The sequence below is a fragment of the Tetrao urogallus genome, assembly GCF_951394365.1.
Source record: "Tetrao urogallus genome assembly, chromosome: 7".
Classification (NCBI taxonomy): Eukaryota; Metazoa; Chordata; class Aves; order Galliformes; family Phasianidae; genus Tetrao; species Tetrao urogallus.
This window is the reverse complement of record NC_136820.1, coordinates 31,839,432-31,855,842: the sequence shown is the minus strand read 5'-3', so window position 1 is coordinate 31,855,842 and position 16,411 is coordinate 31,839,432. Positions and strand designations below refer to the sequence as shown.

At 38.4% G+C, this 16,411-nt stretch overlaps 1 protein-coding gene across 1 annotated transcript in view; it reads left to right on the top strand.

Moving 5' to 3' along the window:
• CUBN (cubilin) overlaps positions 1 to 16,411 on the top strand; it is a gene marked incomplete at both ends in the record, with an annotated part of 131,593 nt that overhangs the window by 104,187 nt on the left and 10,995 nt on the right. Inside the window, 5 exon segments of the mRNA XM_079538628.1 lie at positions 1,458 to 1,614; positions 2,963 to 3,112; positions 8,984 to 9,184; positions 10,798 to 10,927; positions 11,839 to 12,056. Coding sequence (XP_079394754.1) covers positions 1,458 to 1,614; positions 2,963 to 3,112; positions 8,984 to 9,184; positions 10,798 to 10,927; positions 11,839 to 12,056 — 856 coding nt within the window.

Genomic DNA, 16,411 nt, shown 5'->3' with positions numbered 1-16,411 from the left:
ATATTACTTAGTGAAGGTGCTTTAAATTTGCATATCCAAACTGTTCCAAATATCATGGGAAAAAAAACGTATCAATTGGAGATATTCTCTTAAGAGAAAAGCCTGAAATATTTGGTGGTTGTTCATCTTGAGTTATATGAGTTATTTGAGTTATATGTCTGGATATGAAGAAGTGCTGAGCAGATGTAAGGTTCTCATGTTCATTCTGAGCTGAGCAGCCAAAAAGGAGGAATCCAAAATCAATAGTGACTGTGCAAAATCTTGGACAGGCCATGGTTTATTTATATTAATCCTTTGAGCATTCATTGCCCCTTGCCTCAAACACCTGGCCAGATGAATGAGGTTATTCATATACCTACACTTACAGGCTAAACCTTGGCTAACCCTTTCCAGAATGGTTTCTTAGAGCAATCACAATTCCATATGGCTGTTCTTTATCTGCTCAGATTTATTTCAAATATGTTAATTAAAAACTGATTAATTATTTATTTATCTTATGGTCTTGGTATAAAATACAACTAAACTGGAAAATGCATATATTATTACAGTAAATCCGTGTTGCTTTTTTTTTTTTCTTATAGAAGTGTTTGCCAAATAACATCTTGATTCAGGAAATGATTTTAGCACTAAGAAGCTTAAAATATTTATGCCTATGTTTCATTTTATTCCTGTGCTGAAGTTCAGTGCTTAAAGTGTGAACATCAAGTACGTTTAAATAATTACTCAAAGGAGGTTTCACTTAAATAACACTTTAAACATGCATATGATTCTTGAATGCATGGTTTGCTCAAACTCAAATTAGTTATTTGACACTATTAAAGTAAAGTTTTAAAAATGAATGTTTTTCTTTATATACTTTTGTGAATGATATTAATTTTAACCCTCTCCATCATTTAATACTAGCCATTGAACAAGCGAATGCAAAATAGCAAAAACTGGAAGAATTTTTGATTAGCAAGACTGGATAGTAAGAATTCAGATTAATGCTACTGTTTCTGTTGAATTTTATTATGAATAATATAATTTTTGCATTTGATAATTCGTTGTATATACTGATATTCATACTGATAGAATGTATGGAGGTGAGTGAGCCAAGACAAAGTTGAGGTAAATGATGATGTGCATAAAATATTTTTCTCCAGTTCCCAGGACCTGAACTACATTTGCTGTGCTCTTTATAAAGGGTTAGAGCAGATGACTTCCAGATGCCCTTCAGAAATCCCCGGAACCAACATTTTTCTGTGATTCACTCCTTGTCTTTTTGTCTTTTTGTCCCTACTGACTGTAAAGTGAACAGAGATGTTTAGCTCCAATGTAGACATCTAAGTGTTAGTGTGAGATGAATTCTACTTTAAGTCTACAGGAAGAACAGTTGTATATGTAATTCCTGGTAATGGGTTTCCACAAGCTACATGGACTGCAAAAACACTGAACTATATCTAACCTGTGCTTGTCAGGTATGGCAAGGAAATCATGAAGAAGAAGAAGCTTTGTTAGCTACAGGATGTGGAATTTCAGCTCCTGACCCTGTTATTTCTCCAAACAACATCATAACTACAGTTTTTCAGTCTCAGGATGCTCCTGGGCAAGGTTTCTCTGCATCTTTCATAAGCAGTAAGTGTCATTTAAGCCAGATGGCTGATTTAAACATTCATTTTGGGTTAGTTAATGTGTGTGTATCAAGGCATATCTCTATCCAGTGATGTGTAGAAGCTTCTACCCAGCTTTTGTTCACAAGAACTCCCTTACTATATGCAATGGGAGCACTGTATGCTCCAGTTTTGGGACTCACCAATGGCCATTCTCATAAGCTGCTCTCAGAAGTGATGACTTCTCAAGATCTGCAATGGCTTTTGCTTTGCTTTGTTATATTTGCAGTTTACATGGTCACTGTTCTTAGGTGGGCCTCTCATTTTTTTCCCCAGAGAATGTGTTTCATGGGGGCTAATCTCGCTGGAAGTGTTGAAGTTGGTACTCAATCACCACCAGCTGTTTGCAGCTTTTTTGTAGGATGCTGCCAAAGGGAACCATTTTCCTTTCACTGAATTCAGATTAGAACAGTGAGAAATTAAGTGTTGGAAGGAAGACACTATTGAAGCATAAATAATTCTGAAATGAAATGGCTTTTCTTTTGCAATGTCTGAGCTAATCTTGTCAGTATCAACTAATAGGGAAGTGTAGCCTCTTAAAGGAGAAAATCGCAGATTTCACAGGCCTGTTTCTAGTCTTATACCAGCAATTTGCTGTGTTGTTCTTTTTTTTAAGCCTGTAGCTACGAGCTTAATATAAATAGTGATAATAATAATAAAACATAATAAAATAAAGCTAGAGGCTTAAAATAAAGAGGAGCCCCTAGCAGTATTTCAAAACCATTTCGATCAGAGTGAGCTCCATGAAAATAAACTGTTCTGTGTGCTTGAGAAGTTCTGAGCAGCAAACCTGTGTTGTCTGCATGTACTGCAAAACCACCCAGAGCTGGCCCTACTACAGGCTGGATCCCCCTGGCTGTCAGACATGAAGCATGGATGCAACCACTTGGGCTAACACAGGCAGTTTCAGAAGAGGCTACATTGGTGATATGCCCCAGTAACCATCCCAGCCCCCAGCCAATTCAGCCACACTTGTTTGTACAAAGGGATTTTGAAACGTGCGAGTTCTGTGTCCATAAGAACAGTAGTGTTGTGTTATGGTCACTGGACTGAAGGGCAGCAGCCTGGTCTTATCCACAAGCTGCCAAGAAACTATGGGAGACTGTAGGCAGGAAGGCTGTTTCCCCAGAACACTTATGTGTGCTTGTGTAAGACCTACTTTTCCCATCATAGTCTATACGATTCCCTGGCTTTTTTATCAGCCTCTTAAGGAGATATGAGGTCCTTCTATACATTATTAGTTTTGCTTCTGAAAAACTGAAATGATATTATTACCCAGATTTTAACCATGCCGTATTTATTTCTGTTTGCAGGATGTGGAATAAATTTTACCAGTCCTGCAGGTCGTATTGTCTCTCCTAACTACCCTAGTCAGTATGACAACAACTTGAACTGCAGTTATATCATAGATCGGGGGCCGCAGTCACTGGTAATCCTAGAGTTTGAGACTTTCCACTTGGAAGGTAATTGGTTCTTTGTTATGTATATGTGAACCAGGAAGCATAATTTCTTACTTGAAAACGTTCAAGTCCTTTGTCATGGAAAATCACTGATGGTTTAATTTCCATTCTGAAAACTATTTACAGGCAAACATTTACACAGAGAGGTTGCGTGGGTTCAGTTTTGTGTCAGTGAAGGCATCCAGAAGAGTGAAGATAGAGCTCACATGTATATTTTACAACACTGAAGCAGGGAATTTGCCAGATGGTTAGAGTACAAGAGAGATTGTGGCCAATCAGCTGGTTATAACAGGGGAAGTATGGCACTTTCCATTGTAGTTATATGTTACTTATTAATCTTCTTCAGAATCTTTTAAGCAAGGAGAAAAAAAAAAAAAAAACATAGGAAAGAGAAATTGCGTGAGTTTAAATGGAAAAGAATATTGAAGATGCCATCTTGCAAACTATCATGCAGAAGTGAATATGTATACAGCAGTCCCACTGAATCTGCTTAGCATGTGCCTCAGGGTTTTCAGCATGAACTCCCTCAGTTCTTTCACAAAGGCAGGACAATGTCTGGCAGCTTTTGTTAAAACCATTTCCAGTTATTCTGTGTGTATGGAATCATTGCACCTGCTGAGATTTTTGCTGAGTGTGGCCTTTAAAATTTTCACTATACTAGTACAGATGTTCTGGAGTGGAGTTTTAAAGTTTAGTTGCATTTCCAGTTGTTATAATTTACTGCCTACTTGACCTTTGATAAGAAATCCAATATCCAATTGTTTTTATTTTATTTTATTTTATTTGTTATGGTTGTTCAGTAATGGAATTATTTTATCCATCTAAAATAATGCCTGTAAGGCATTCATATCTCATTGACTTAACTGGTTGAGATATTGTTTCAGACAATTAGAAGGCAGGAGGTAATTGGCCATAGTGCAGTGACAGATTGAATGACTTCATGGTTTAGTCACAGATTTCTGCTGTAGAATGGTTATATTTTCAGTTACAATAAGGGGCCTGTTCTCATTTAAAAGAATGACTCTAAATGAGGCCACTAACCTACAGCAGTGATACTGTGACAGTATCTGGGACCTAATGAACGTGACGTGCATGTGTTTGAATATATATTAAATACTAAATATAGCAAGTAATAGCTTGGAATGAAAGAGAACTGGAGAAAACTGCATTTGCTGATTTTTGTGTTCAAAATGTAATCTAAATTGCCTACTTTGGTAGGCAGGAAATATATTTTTTCTGACCTTGATATTTTGAAAATAGACATCAAGTTTAGATTTATCATTTAGATTTATCTTCTACAGCGAAGTGCAAAAAATCATGCTTTAAACTCAAGGACAAATATGTTGTACAGGTGAATTGAATTCCCTTCTGAATGACTCTCTTAACGCACTGACTATTCCAGGCAGCTATAGAGAGTAGCTCATACAAGACATATAAGATTCATCAAAACATAAGCAAGATTAACCCTGTGAAATGAGTTTGACTCTCTAATTTCCTTGCAGCCTGAAAATGTCTTTTTGTACAGTCACAAAACCTCTCTTTCGATTTGCTACTCTGTGAAGCTGAACAGGTGGCTCTTTGCTTTTAAACTTCCTACATTTTTGTGTTTGGTTGTTTTACAAAACAAAGACAAAAACAAAACCAAATTGGAGGGAATTTGTTTTCTCAGTATCATTTCTGTAACAGCAATAATAATCTTGAATCTGTCCTTACACCATGGATCAGAAGTCTACTCAAACCTCGTATATTAGAGTTAGGCATAAAATCTTATCTATATTTACTTGTATCTAGGAAATAATCACATTCTTCATCATCTTTATTCAGATGATCTTCCCTACAAATTCAGCTTCATTACAGGTAGTGTATTATTAAATGGCTGTGGTTCTCTTCTGTTAAAACATCGAGTATGAGTTCCAGATGTTGGAAAATTAGAAGAAATGGGTGTGGGCCTCCTGCTTTTAAAATTCTGTCATATTTATACTCTGTCCTCACAGTATGACTGCTTTCTGTTGTTACCATGTCAACATGAAAAATGCTTTAATAACCTATTATTCCCCCCTTCTTTTTTTAACATGCAGCTGTAATCTTGCTGTCTGAGACAGGGTCACAGCTTCATTGCAGTCTTCTCTATCTGCTTTTGCAGTTGTTAGTGGGTATTTCAGAAAATAGACATTTTGCAATAGATTATTTTGAAAGAGGATATATATGAAAGACTTGTAATTGCTTGCTTTTCAAATAGTACCTTGTGCTAAGTATCTGGTTAACATATTGCATTGGAATATATACCTGTGTAATCTTTCTCCTGCATCATTAAATAGTATTTGTGTTACTACAAATCCCACATGCTACAGTTGTTAGTCAAGACCTCATTATTTTAAGTTTTGTGGATATTAAACAAAAGGGGTATATCTTGTCTTAATGTGAAATGAAGCAAGATTTATGACTGTAATCAGAAAGATGGGAAAAACACATTGTTATTAGTGATAAAAAAAAATAGGGGCCTACATGCAGTCAAGGTTTGTGGGCTAGTATTCCATCAAATAGATTATTTTATGCAGTATACTGACACTGGTCTGAGGTTTTTACTGATAAATTCCTGCTAAATAGAAAGAAGAGAACACAAAGCTATTTTTCAAAATGTAAGGACAACTGAATTACTTATCATGTGACCTTTGGAAACCAGCATCTGTCAGTGCTGTGAAGTACCAAGAGATGATAAATAGAGGAAAGGTTGACATCAAAAGGCCTCGAAGGCAAATGAGAGCAGAAATTTAAAGAAACACATTCACATCATACCAAGTAATTGATCTTTACAGCAGTATTTGGAAGAAATCTTGTCAAAGCTATCAAACAAATGTACAGTAATCGTGATTGAAAATTACTATTTCTTGGTGAGAGTTAGAGGTATGCAGAAGGATAGGAACAAGCGTGTCTAAAAGATAATAGCTAGGCAAGGAACTTAAATTTATTTATTTAAAGAACTAGACAAGTAACCGAGAGATCCAAATATTGACGTAGACCTAATTAGGGCAGGTAAAATAATGAGGCTATCCAGAAAGAAGATGTGAGGGAAGACTAGAGGGGAAGAAAGCTCTCCTATTAAATGATTTTCAGAGACAAAAATAAGATTTTAGTCTGAGCAGAAAGAGGCCTGGCGGAGGGAAGTAGAGATATGTAGTCATCAGGATAGAAACAGTAGTTGCATCTGCCATTGGAAATGTAATTATAAAAGCTAATGTGGAGATGAAGAGAGGACAGTGGGAGAGGAGATGTCTGACTGAATTCTCACAGATGTATTAGAAGAGAGGAATACAGTAATGCCAGAAGGATGAGCAAAGGCTCTTAGCAGGCAAGCTTTTATGAAGAAAAGCAGAGCTGGCTATGTGAAAAGTGTATGTCATCTCACAGAGGATGTGGGTCTGACATCTGGCTAAGAAAAGATCTCTGGAGACTCATGAAAAAAGTTCCATTGTAGAGCAAGGGACAGAAGTTTCTCTAGAAAAGATCTAAGATAGAATGAGAGTAAAAGAACCTCAGAGAAGAATTGCTGATGATGTGCTGAATATGGTTAGAGGCTGGAAGTGTGACACAAAGAGATAGGACAGAGGCTGAGCATTATTTGCAGAATAAAGCATTGCAGCATGGTGAGAAATTAAGAAAAAAATGTGAGTAAACAAATAGAGAAAACAAGATAGAGATCAAACAATCATCGACACTGCCAGGAGTAATAAATCGTCAGTGATGTTGGCCTAAACAAGGACGATTCAAGTCCAGAAATCAAACCTCTTGCCCTGTGCCCTGTGTGGTATTACCATCTTAGTCTTTCCAGTTCAGAAACTCAAAGCAACTTGTGATGGACATTGTAGACCTTTGCTTTGCTGAAAAAAGTTTATCCTTCATTGCTTTCTCCAAAGACTTTTCAAAGCTTTCCAATTCTCAGATTGCAGTTGTCTCGATTTCATTTTTTCCATTTCTTTGTATTTTAAAATTATGGTGTTTTTTTTAATTCTATCACATTATCAAACCTTTTAATAATAGAATGGGATACGAAGAATGTTTTTACTTTGTATTTAATGATGTAATTAGTTGTGTGATGCAGCTAGTTGTTTCCATCTTAGTAGCTCTTATCAGATTTGAACTAGTGCCATATTTCACTTCTGGCATAATTATGAAGCATATTAGAATACATCATCATCATTTGAGAGCAGAACAGATTTTAAAACTAAATCTCCAGAGAGGATCTAAAATATATCACACTGTGCTCTCTGTCATTTGTGTGAATCAGAATGATCCCTGATTCCTCCATTCCTGTTTGTCATCCTATTCAATACAAGCCATCCTGATTTCCGCAACGGGAAGTAGTGTGTTTTGGCTGGACAACCTGCAGGAATCCTCTGCAACAGTAGGCCCAGCATCTCCTGTTGAATTTAGATAATTCCTGATTAATCCTTTGCAATTAAAGTAACTGTCCCACTGCTGCTAATAGATCACAAAATATCACAACTTCAGTAAGCATGTGACACAACAGCTTCTATTATACTCATAGACAATGAAGAAAAAAAGTAATAAAACACCCCATTGTTGCATAAACATATTAACTGATGGAGTTTTATTTTCAGTAGATGCTCTGTGTTTCTCACAAACAGCACTAATCCAGGTCCTTGCATAACTCATGGCTCCTTGTTTGCTCCCATGATACCCAGCTTCTCCAGATATCACCATACATCCCATAATCCCTGGGTGCCACCACCTCCTCCCCATGCCCATGGCTTCCAACACAGCAGAGAGGTGGTGATGTGACCCTGAGCTCCCAAGGTATGAGTGGCTGGTGCTTGGCAGGTCCCTCCCCGAACCCACAGCCCTTACACAGCTTGGTTGTCTTTGGGGGTGTTCCTGTGGGACTCTTCCTCAGCTACTGAGCTCCATGAAACTTACATTACTAACATGTTTGAGTTGAATATGAGTGCAAGTGGTGAGGTGGATAGAAAGTCAGGAAGATGGGGCAAGGAGTTGGACAGGATGGCTCATTCCCCCAGAAAGCTAACTGCAAATGAGAAAATGAAAAAGTAGGGGGAAAGATTCCAGGATACTACCTTCCCCACTTCCATTTTTCTTAGTGCTTCTGAATAGACAGCTTTTCACTCCCTTTAATAACTGTACTTGACCTGATCCCTGATTGCTCCTGAAAGTCTTAATTTCTTTTCCTGATGATTGGTCATCTTGAAATCTCCACTGACTGCCACAGTTACAGCATTCAACTGCCAAACTTCCTGATTAAATTTTCTTATTTTTCGGTCTTGTAAAGCAAACTGAAGAATCTGAGTTTGGGTACCCCAAAGTCTGGGGGAATTCAAGAGAGAAAGAAGTCAGAGCCAAAATATGTTAGTATATGGATTATTATTATTATTATTTTATTTTCCCAAATTCTCAATCATATAAAATTCCCTACATTGAGTAATTCTACATTGGGGAAGATAAAGTGCCAGGTAGTAGGTTGCCTGTACAAAAGGTACATTGTTTTCATCAGCAGAGGGAGTCTCTAATTTCATCAGGTCGTCTCATATCCTCCTAGATGGTGTTCACTCAGTTACAAACTGCCATGAACTAAAAGGGTTTGAAGCACTGTCCAGATGATGTGATGTGCTGGACATAAGATCAATCTGATGTCTTATATACATATGAGGTCCCTTTGCCTTTTTGTCCTTCAGTTTTTCTGCACCTTAAAAATTGACATTCACTTTCTCAGCAAGCAAATGAGATCTTGGAATGGAAAGTAATAAAAATGTAATTCTTATCCTGTACGAGGTCTATGTACTTGTAGCTCAATAAATCTCAAGGAAAATATGCTAATACTTTTGTGTTGTATCCATGTAGCTCCAGCGCTCTTGAGCAGAATCTGTCTTTATGATGGAGTAAGCATCTTCAGGGGCACCAGGGTTACCCCACACCCTGTCATCACGTTCTGTGGAAGTGAGGTCCCTGAGCCTATCAGTGTCTTTGGGCCTATGCTGCTCAACTTCTACACAGATTCACACGTTGTAGGCTTTGGGTTCCAGGCAAGGTATAGAACAATTGGTAAGTGCCTTACCTTTGGAAATACCTTAAGTGGATGTAGGTTATTCATGTGGTCCGGGACATATGGGGCTGTTTGTGGGCTGATGTTTTATCTCACCGTCTTCCTTTCAAGACACTACATAAGGCTAAAAACTGAAACACTTTGCTGGAAAAAAGTAATGTAGGTTGTTGGTCTTATTGTTTCTGTTTTTTAAGATTATGTTTAAGAAGAAACATCACCAGATATTCAATTGAGGCTACTTAAAAGATTCTGTTACATACATGAGGGTGGTTTTTACTAGAACTACCTTATACAGTGCAGGAGCCAGAAAAGGATTGTTAAATGGAACCAGCTGTATGCCCCAGTTGATGATCTTCTTGCAGTGCCACTTATCAATGTAAATAAAAGTCAGGATCTAGATATATTTTTATTATGTAAGAAAATTTTTTACCAAACCTTTTTGTCTTTCACATGTGATCTCCTCCTTTTTTTATTAAAGAGGAAATGTGTACTTGAAAAAGAATTTTTCAACTAGTTTAATATTTAGATCTGTAGGAAAATAAATATCACAAGAGATTAAATTTATTTTCAAAATCAATTGTAATATTTTGTAGGTTTAATTTCTAGAGACGGTAGTTTGATTTTTGAAGGTTATTTCATTTTCTGACTGCATAGAAACAGATGAGCTCTTAGCTTTGGTATTTCCCCTAATATATTTCTCATGTTTAAAGCCTCAACAAGAAGCATTAAGTTAAATATGTTGTATAAAATGAATGGCCTGATGCAGCTAAGAAGGAGAGAATGGCACTGAAAGATGACAGTGTGCAGTTATTCATGAAAAAGACCTTCATAACACACTCAAGTTAATTGCTGCTATCTGACTTGTGACTTCTGACATTTGAGAAATATGACTGCAGCCTTATAAGCATGTTGCTGTATACAAAGCAGATTCTAGTAATTAACATTCCTCTTCCCTCTAGTAGTATTGTTTGCTGGGAAAAAAAAAAAAGGGGAAAAGGCTTCCCCCCTCTAGTGTAGAATAATGCTGATTCTTTATCCTCCTGGCTCCGTCCTTTATCTGCCAGTGCACCAGGATGCCAGGCGACTGCGGCTGAGGAATTGAAGCTCTGCATCCAGCAGTCCTGTAGGGGGGGGCTGCCTTTGTGAAGGTGATAGCCTGGGCAAAGGCAAGTCCTTTGGAATATGAAAAACTGCATGTGTGTGTGTGGCTTTGGGCTATTTATCAACAGGATGCAGGGTAGCTTTTTTTTTTTTCTTTTTTTTTTTTTTTTCCTCCAAGTTAAGATTATAAAATAAAGGCTGAAGCTAACAATGGAGATTAGAATTGGTTTTATAACAGTTTTTGTTCCCTCAAGCACTGAAGCTGGGAACAAACATTAGCCCACATCCTGGTCTCATTAGCATCTGTGGTGTGAGCCCCTGAGCAGCCAAGCAGTGCCCTCCACTCCCAGCTGCAGTTCCATATGCTCTGAGCACAGCCATCCCTCTCCACTGTGAGCCCCAGCACAAGCCAGGCAGGGACAGTCCCCAGGGTCAGTGACATCTGGAACTATGAGATTTGGGATCCAGCTGGGATTCAGACACTGATCGCTCCTTCCTGTTTCCCCTACAGCTTGTGGTGGCACTTTCAGTGGCTCTGTTGGCGTTATCAGCAGTCCAGCCCATTCAGTTCTGGATTATCACAACGACATGAACTGTTCATACTACATCACGGTTGGAAGCGGAAAAGTAGTGGTCCTCAAGTATGTAATCACAGTTCAGCTTGTCATTAAGGTGACGGGGTGGTGTCTGATTTCAATTAAAAACAGTAATGATTGACAATTTTCCTTGTCTTTCCATTTCTAAAGGAAATGAGATATATCTACTCAAATCACCTTTTATCAGAATCCATCCCATCTTTCTCTGTAACTGATACGCAGAACATCACCATAATTGTAGCTTCTTGCTTTGGCTAACAAGAGGACAAAAACATTGTAAAAATACAGCTCACTTAGTTAAATTCTGTCAGCCTTTGGGAGTTACAAACCTGCTGTGAATTGATGTAAGAAAAATTCAATTTTATTAGAAGGCCAGTGCCCCCCTTTTAGCCTAAGTAAAGACATCCAGCCCAAAAGAGTATTACTCCTGAGTGGGTGCTGTCCTGCCTAGAATGGACATGGGGTTGCTACAAATTGTTGACATTAAAAAATAAGGTAGGTACATTCTTCTGTCAGGTATATGCTGAGTGTGCATTAGGAGGTAATTTCCCAGCTAAGTAGTAGACCCAGGTGGCCTGCACTCAGCCTTCATTTCACGTGCCTCTCACGTACTCGAGGAAATTGCAGGGTAAGCAATTTGCAGAAGTGTGAGAGGGCATGTTTACACAGGGGAGCTCTGGTTCTTCATAGAGAGCTGAAGTGTGCTTGTATTGCAAGGGACATAGTGGGTGAGGGTCACTATTTGGAGGTGTTTTGCCATGCAGTTAATAGTTCTGCTTGTTTTTTTGGTTTTTTTTTTTTAACAAAAATACCTTTGGTGTCTGTTTATGTCTGGCTTTGGTTGTTGCTATTACTTATGCTTTTCCTCAAGCCCTAAAAAGCCCTTAAAATCCTAAGAACAGGATTAGAAATGAAAATGTCATATCTAATGCTCCAAGTGCATTATAATTTTATAGATTCAACACCTTCCAGCTTGAAATATCTCCCTCCTGCTACAAAGATTACGTGGCTGTATATGATGGCTCAGATACTCATGCTCCTCTCCTTGGGAAATTCTGTGGATCAGAACTGCCTCCAAATATTAAAAGCTCCGGTAACCAATTGTTCCTGGTATTTAGTACGGACTTCTCTGGATCAGACAGAGGATGGAAAGCATCGTTCAGGGAGACTTTAGGTAAGGATATTATCAGACTCAGACCTCAACAGTCTGCTGGTAAGTGACTTCCTTTGGTGAAGAGCTGTTTTTGGTCTCACTCACTAAACACTGAATGGTACTGGAAGCAGAAAAATGTTTTTGAGCTTGTCAAAATTGAATTAACTAAGCAAGACTAAGATTATAGCAACCTGCATTCCATCCCTGTTTCTTAACTGATTCATTTTATTCTTTGTTAACCTTTTCCTGCCTCTTTGAAGGCACAAGCATTTCTTGAGTGAGTGAAGGTTTAGCAACACCCAAAGACTGCAAATCTGGTAATGCCTGACCACTCTCATTTTTCAGTGTTGAAAGGTTGATGGTGCCCTAAACCTATTCATTTCCTTGCAGTTCACCTCATACACTTCTAACAACTAAACTGTTAAGATCAGTTAAAATTAGCGTTTCCCCCATACACAGCTGTGTTTATCTCAGCTGACTTGGAGGATCAATAGCTGACCCCCACATGAATGGGATCATAATGAGAAGGCACTGGATATTGAATGTTTTGGTGGACATGAGCCAAAGGCTAGATGCCTACCTGTGCGACCAATTACAGGGTACCTGCTTTAGCAGGGGGGTTGGACTCAGAGGTCCCCTGCAATTAATTCCCTTAAAAATGCTTAAGCTTGGAGGTCTATTTTTAAGGTCATGTTTTAAAAGGATTTTTTTTACCTTCTTAAAACATCTGAATTGTTTAAGGATGATAAGCAACAAATGATTATTACAAGTAAATTGATGTCATTTCATCGCTTCTAGTTTCTTGTGTAATTAACTCAATGTGTTTGTGATTAGAAAGAAGTAATTGTCTGGTTTAGAAAGCTGGCACTTGGACAGTTCATAATGAAAGGCTTTGTGGTAGGACAAACATAGTCTTCTGCTGAGTCATTGAATCCCCTCCCAGCCCCTAGCCAGCGACTTTCTCACTTCACAGAGTCTGAGAAAGTATTTACAGATAAGAAAAATAACTGGATCTACAGTCTTTGCCAAAAAAAATATTCCCACAGAACCGCATGGTCATTACCATAATTAACTCTTCTTTTTCATGAATTGCAGTAGTTGCTTCAGTGGACTTTAAGACCAGTCTTACGGACTTTTATTTTCAGTGACATAATGTTGTTTCATGTGTTGTTGTCTTTAAACTATCAGGCATCCATTGTCAGAAATCTTCCACAGCCTGGGCTTGTGCTTCCAGAGTGAAATCATCAGGAACTCCCCAGGCTCTTGCTCTTCCTGTTGGCATATAGTCAATTTCTATAGCCACTGAATTTAAATTTATTTGTATAACTTTTCAGAAATCCTACTTAAGCACACAACAGAACACAAGTTGGGCTTTCCCAGTCAACATCGTGTCTGATTATTTCCTTAAGCAAGTCTTTTATGAATAAACTTTGACACCTACTAGTCTGTTTTTCAGAGGGACATTTTTGCAGGCTCCCAAGTAAAGGGAGGTTGCCAGACTTACTCAGGAGCAATGGATTTGCAAGCTGGAAAAAATGGCCATGTGAAGATGTGGGTTAAGTGCCTGTAGTGGTGAGATGCTTAATGGTAGGTCTTCTTTCTCCTCTGTGGGAAACAGGCCACACCAACTAAACCACACAGCCTTTAGGAAAGATTCTGACAGTCCCATGCCAGTGTGGGATGGCCAAAAAATAGAAAAGTATGTTATAATAGGAAAAAATGAGTCACAGTCCTACAAACTTTTGCTGTTTGATTTGTCTGGAATATAGATCCAGGAAAATTTGTGATACATCTTTGTACTATGAAATCTGAGATTCTGCTTCAAATAAAAGCAAATAAAACCAAAATAATGAGCACAATATTCTGTAGTTACTCTAGGGAAGCACAACAGGATAACATAATTATTGAACTCGGCTTAGTGTTGTGAGTGATCCTGATTATGCATTGGAAAGAAGCAAGCAGAAACAGTAAACCCATTTGTAGCAAAACAAGCTATTTCCTTTCCTCACAAGCTCTTCCAGTTTCTTCCCTGGTGAGGCTTCTGTCAAGGGTACAGCCAAACTCCAGGGCTAAGCACTGTTCATCTCTTGCAAATTTTATTACTAAGGAGACATTCTTATAGCCATTAGAGGGGGAGAAATACAGAAGATGAAATAGGAAACTCAAAGAAGTCTAGCAAGATCTATAGTAACCAGGCGTTCAAGGAGTTAAACATGAAAATTGCTATCACCGTGCTACTCCATATGCTCTGCAGCATATTGCTGAATGCACATTTCACAACCAGCATGCCAGATGTGCTCTCAAGCTGAGCTGGTGAGCTGGGGCTGACTGGAGCATCTCAGCCTGCTCCGAGTGTTATAACTGTGGAAAGAAACACTCATCTTACTGACCTTTTTGCTGCCTTTGTTTGCAGTCTGTAAAATGAGAATTATACTTCCTTTCCACTGTGAGTGTGTGCTCCTCCAGGCAATCAATAAAAGGATAAGAAAAGATAAATCAATACCAGCTTAAGGCATTTGGTTACTTGAGATGTCTCTGTGAAGTAAGAAGGGCTAAGATCTCTTCCCTAAAAGTGAGGTCTGCATGTTCTGAGTCTGTGACTTGACCAAAGATCTCCTGATTATCTCTATAGCTCTAAGGGGAGACCTGATGTTCTCAGCTGACCCTTGCTGGCAGGGACAGAGTCTGCACACACCTCAGCCATGCCTGCTGTGAGTTTGTGCTTTGGTGATAAATAGAGCTTCTGCCTATTCCCATCCAGCGGTGGGGTGACCCTCTCACCTCTCATAGTATATATGCTCTAAGGCATATGATATCAAGGCAAAGAAGAATTCTAAGACTTTGTGTGGGTCTTTGTCTTGTTTTTAATTTAAAGAATCAGCAACCCCTTTCAGGAATTGTATTGGTGGCCTTATTAACAGCACATCATTTCATCTTGGCAGCCCTCTGTACTTTTGTGCATAGCCCCATTTTCTCAGTATCAAAAAATACAGCATGTTCTAAACCATCAAAGAGGGGTGTAAAAAGTTTCTGAAAGGCAGGTCTGCTCACTAAGGTTGTTTGAGGAAGCCACAAGAATTTGCAGGAAGCAATGTTACACATGGTTAGATATGTGAGTTAGGCCAGAAAGCTCTTCCTGAGCTTTCATCAAACAGGCAGAAGGAAAACAGAGCTGGCAGTGGTGGGGAAGGTGGTGTGGAGAGGCTTAGGAAGATTGCCTTCCTTTTCTCTGCAGCCCTAGATCCTGTTTAGCTAAAAGCTGTAGTCAGATCCCTCCTCTCCCCTTTTCTATGCTATCTCTTTTAAGCGAGCAGGAGGAATTCACATTTAAATTTTGTTAAAAAGCGATATGTTGTACTTCATTAATGCCAATGCCACAACTTGTTTGCATTACCTTGGAGCTTACCAGATAATGGCCACAACTCCACTGCACTAGACCCTGCACAGACAGAATAAAGCAGCAATCTGCTGTCAGAGTTTGTGATTTAAACACAAGTCAAGGAAAAACAGATTGGTATAGACAGGCAAGAAGAATAAGGTGGCAACAATGAGAAAACTCGTGATGTATGCTCTAGGGCAAAAGAAATGCCTTCAAACCCCTTGGCAACCATCAGGCTGCTGGAATGCAAGAGAAGTCCTTAAATACCCCATCATCTGCGAGGGAGACTGGCAGCCTGCTCATAGTCTCATTGTCCTCCTTTGGCCCTGTATTTCCCTCAAGGATCCCTAAGTCCTTTTTATTCAAATGAGCATTTCAGACTATTAATTATTTTACATAGGAAAAAAAAGCACAAGCCAGTAGAGTGTAGAAGAAAAATATTCTTAGAAAGGAATCTTCTCATTTCATGTATTAGAAAAATGTTAGAAATTAGAATTAGAAAAATTGATACATAACTCATAAGTTATCTAGCATGTGTATTGTAGAAGATTAACTATATGCTTTTCTTTCTGACCAAGTGTTCTGTACCTTACTTGATAAATTACTCGGAGGTGTCTGCCTTCCTTTATGCTATTAGCTGTGTATTAAATTACTTGTTTCCTGTTTGGAACACAATACACTAAGTGTCTGACACTGATAGGTTTACTCTTATGCTTTCCTCTAATGAAATTAAAATGCGCTTTTTCAAAAAATAGACCCATTAATTTTTTCCACAGTACTTTTATGCTATTTTATCAACAACAAATTTTGCTTAGTATAGGTCTGCATTCATTTCTGTCTTGCAACCCAAAACCTTGGCTTACTCTGTATTCTGTTTCTGGGTGCAGATTTCCATGAGTGCTCAGCATGCACAGTTCTCACTGATTTCATTTGAATTGTTAAGGATTGCTGGGAAAAAAAAAAAAAAAAAAAGAACATTTTTGAATGGGCAGCAAAA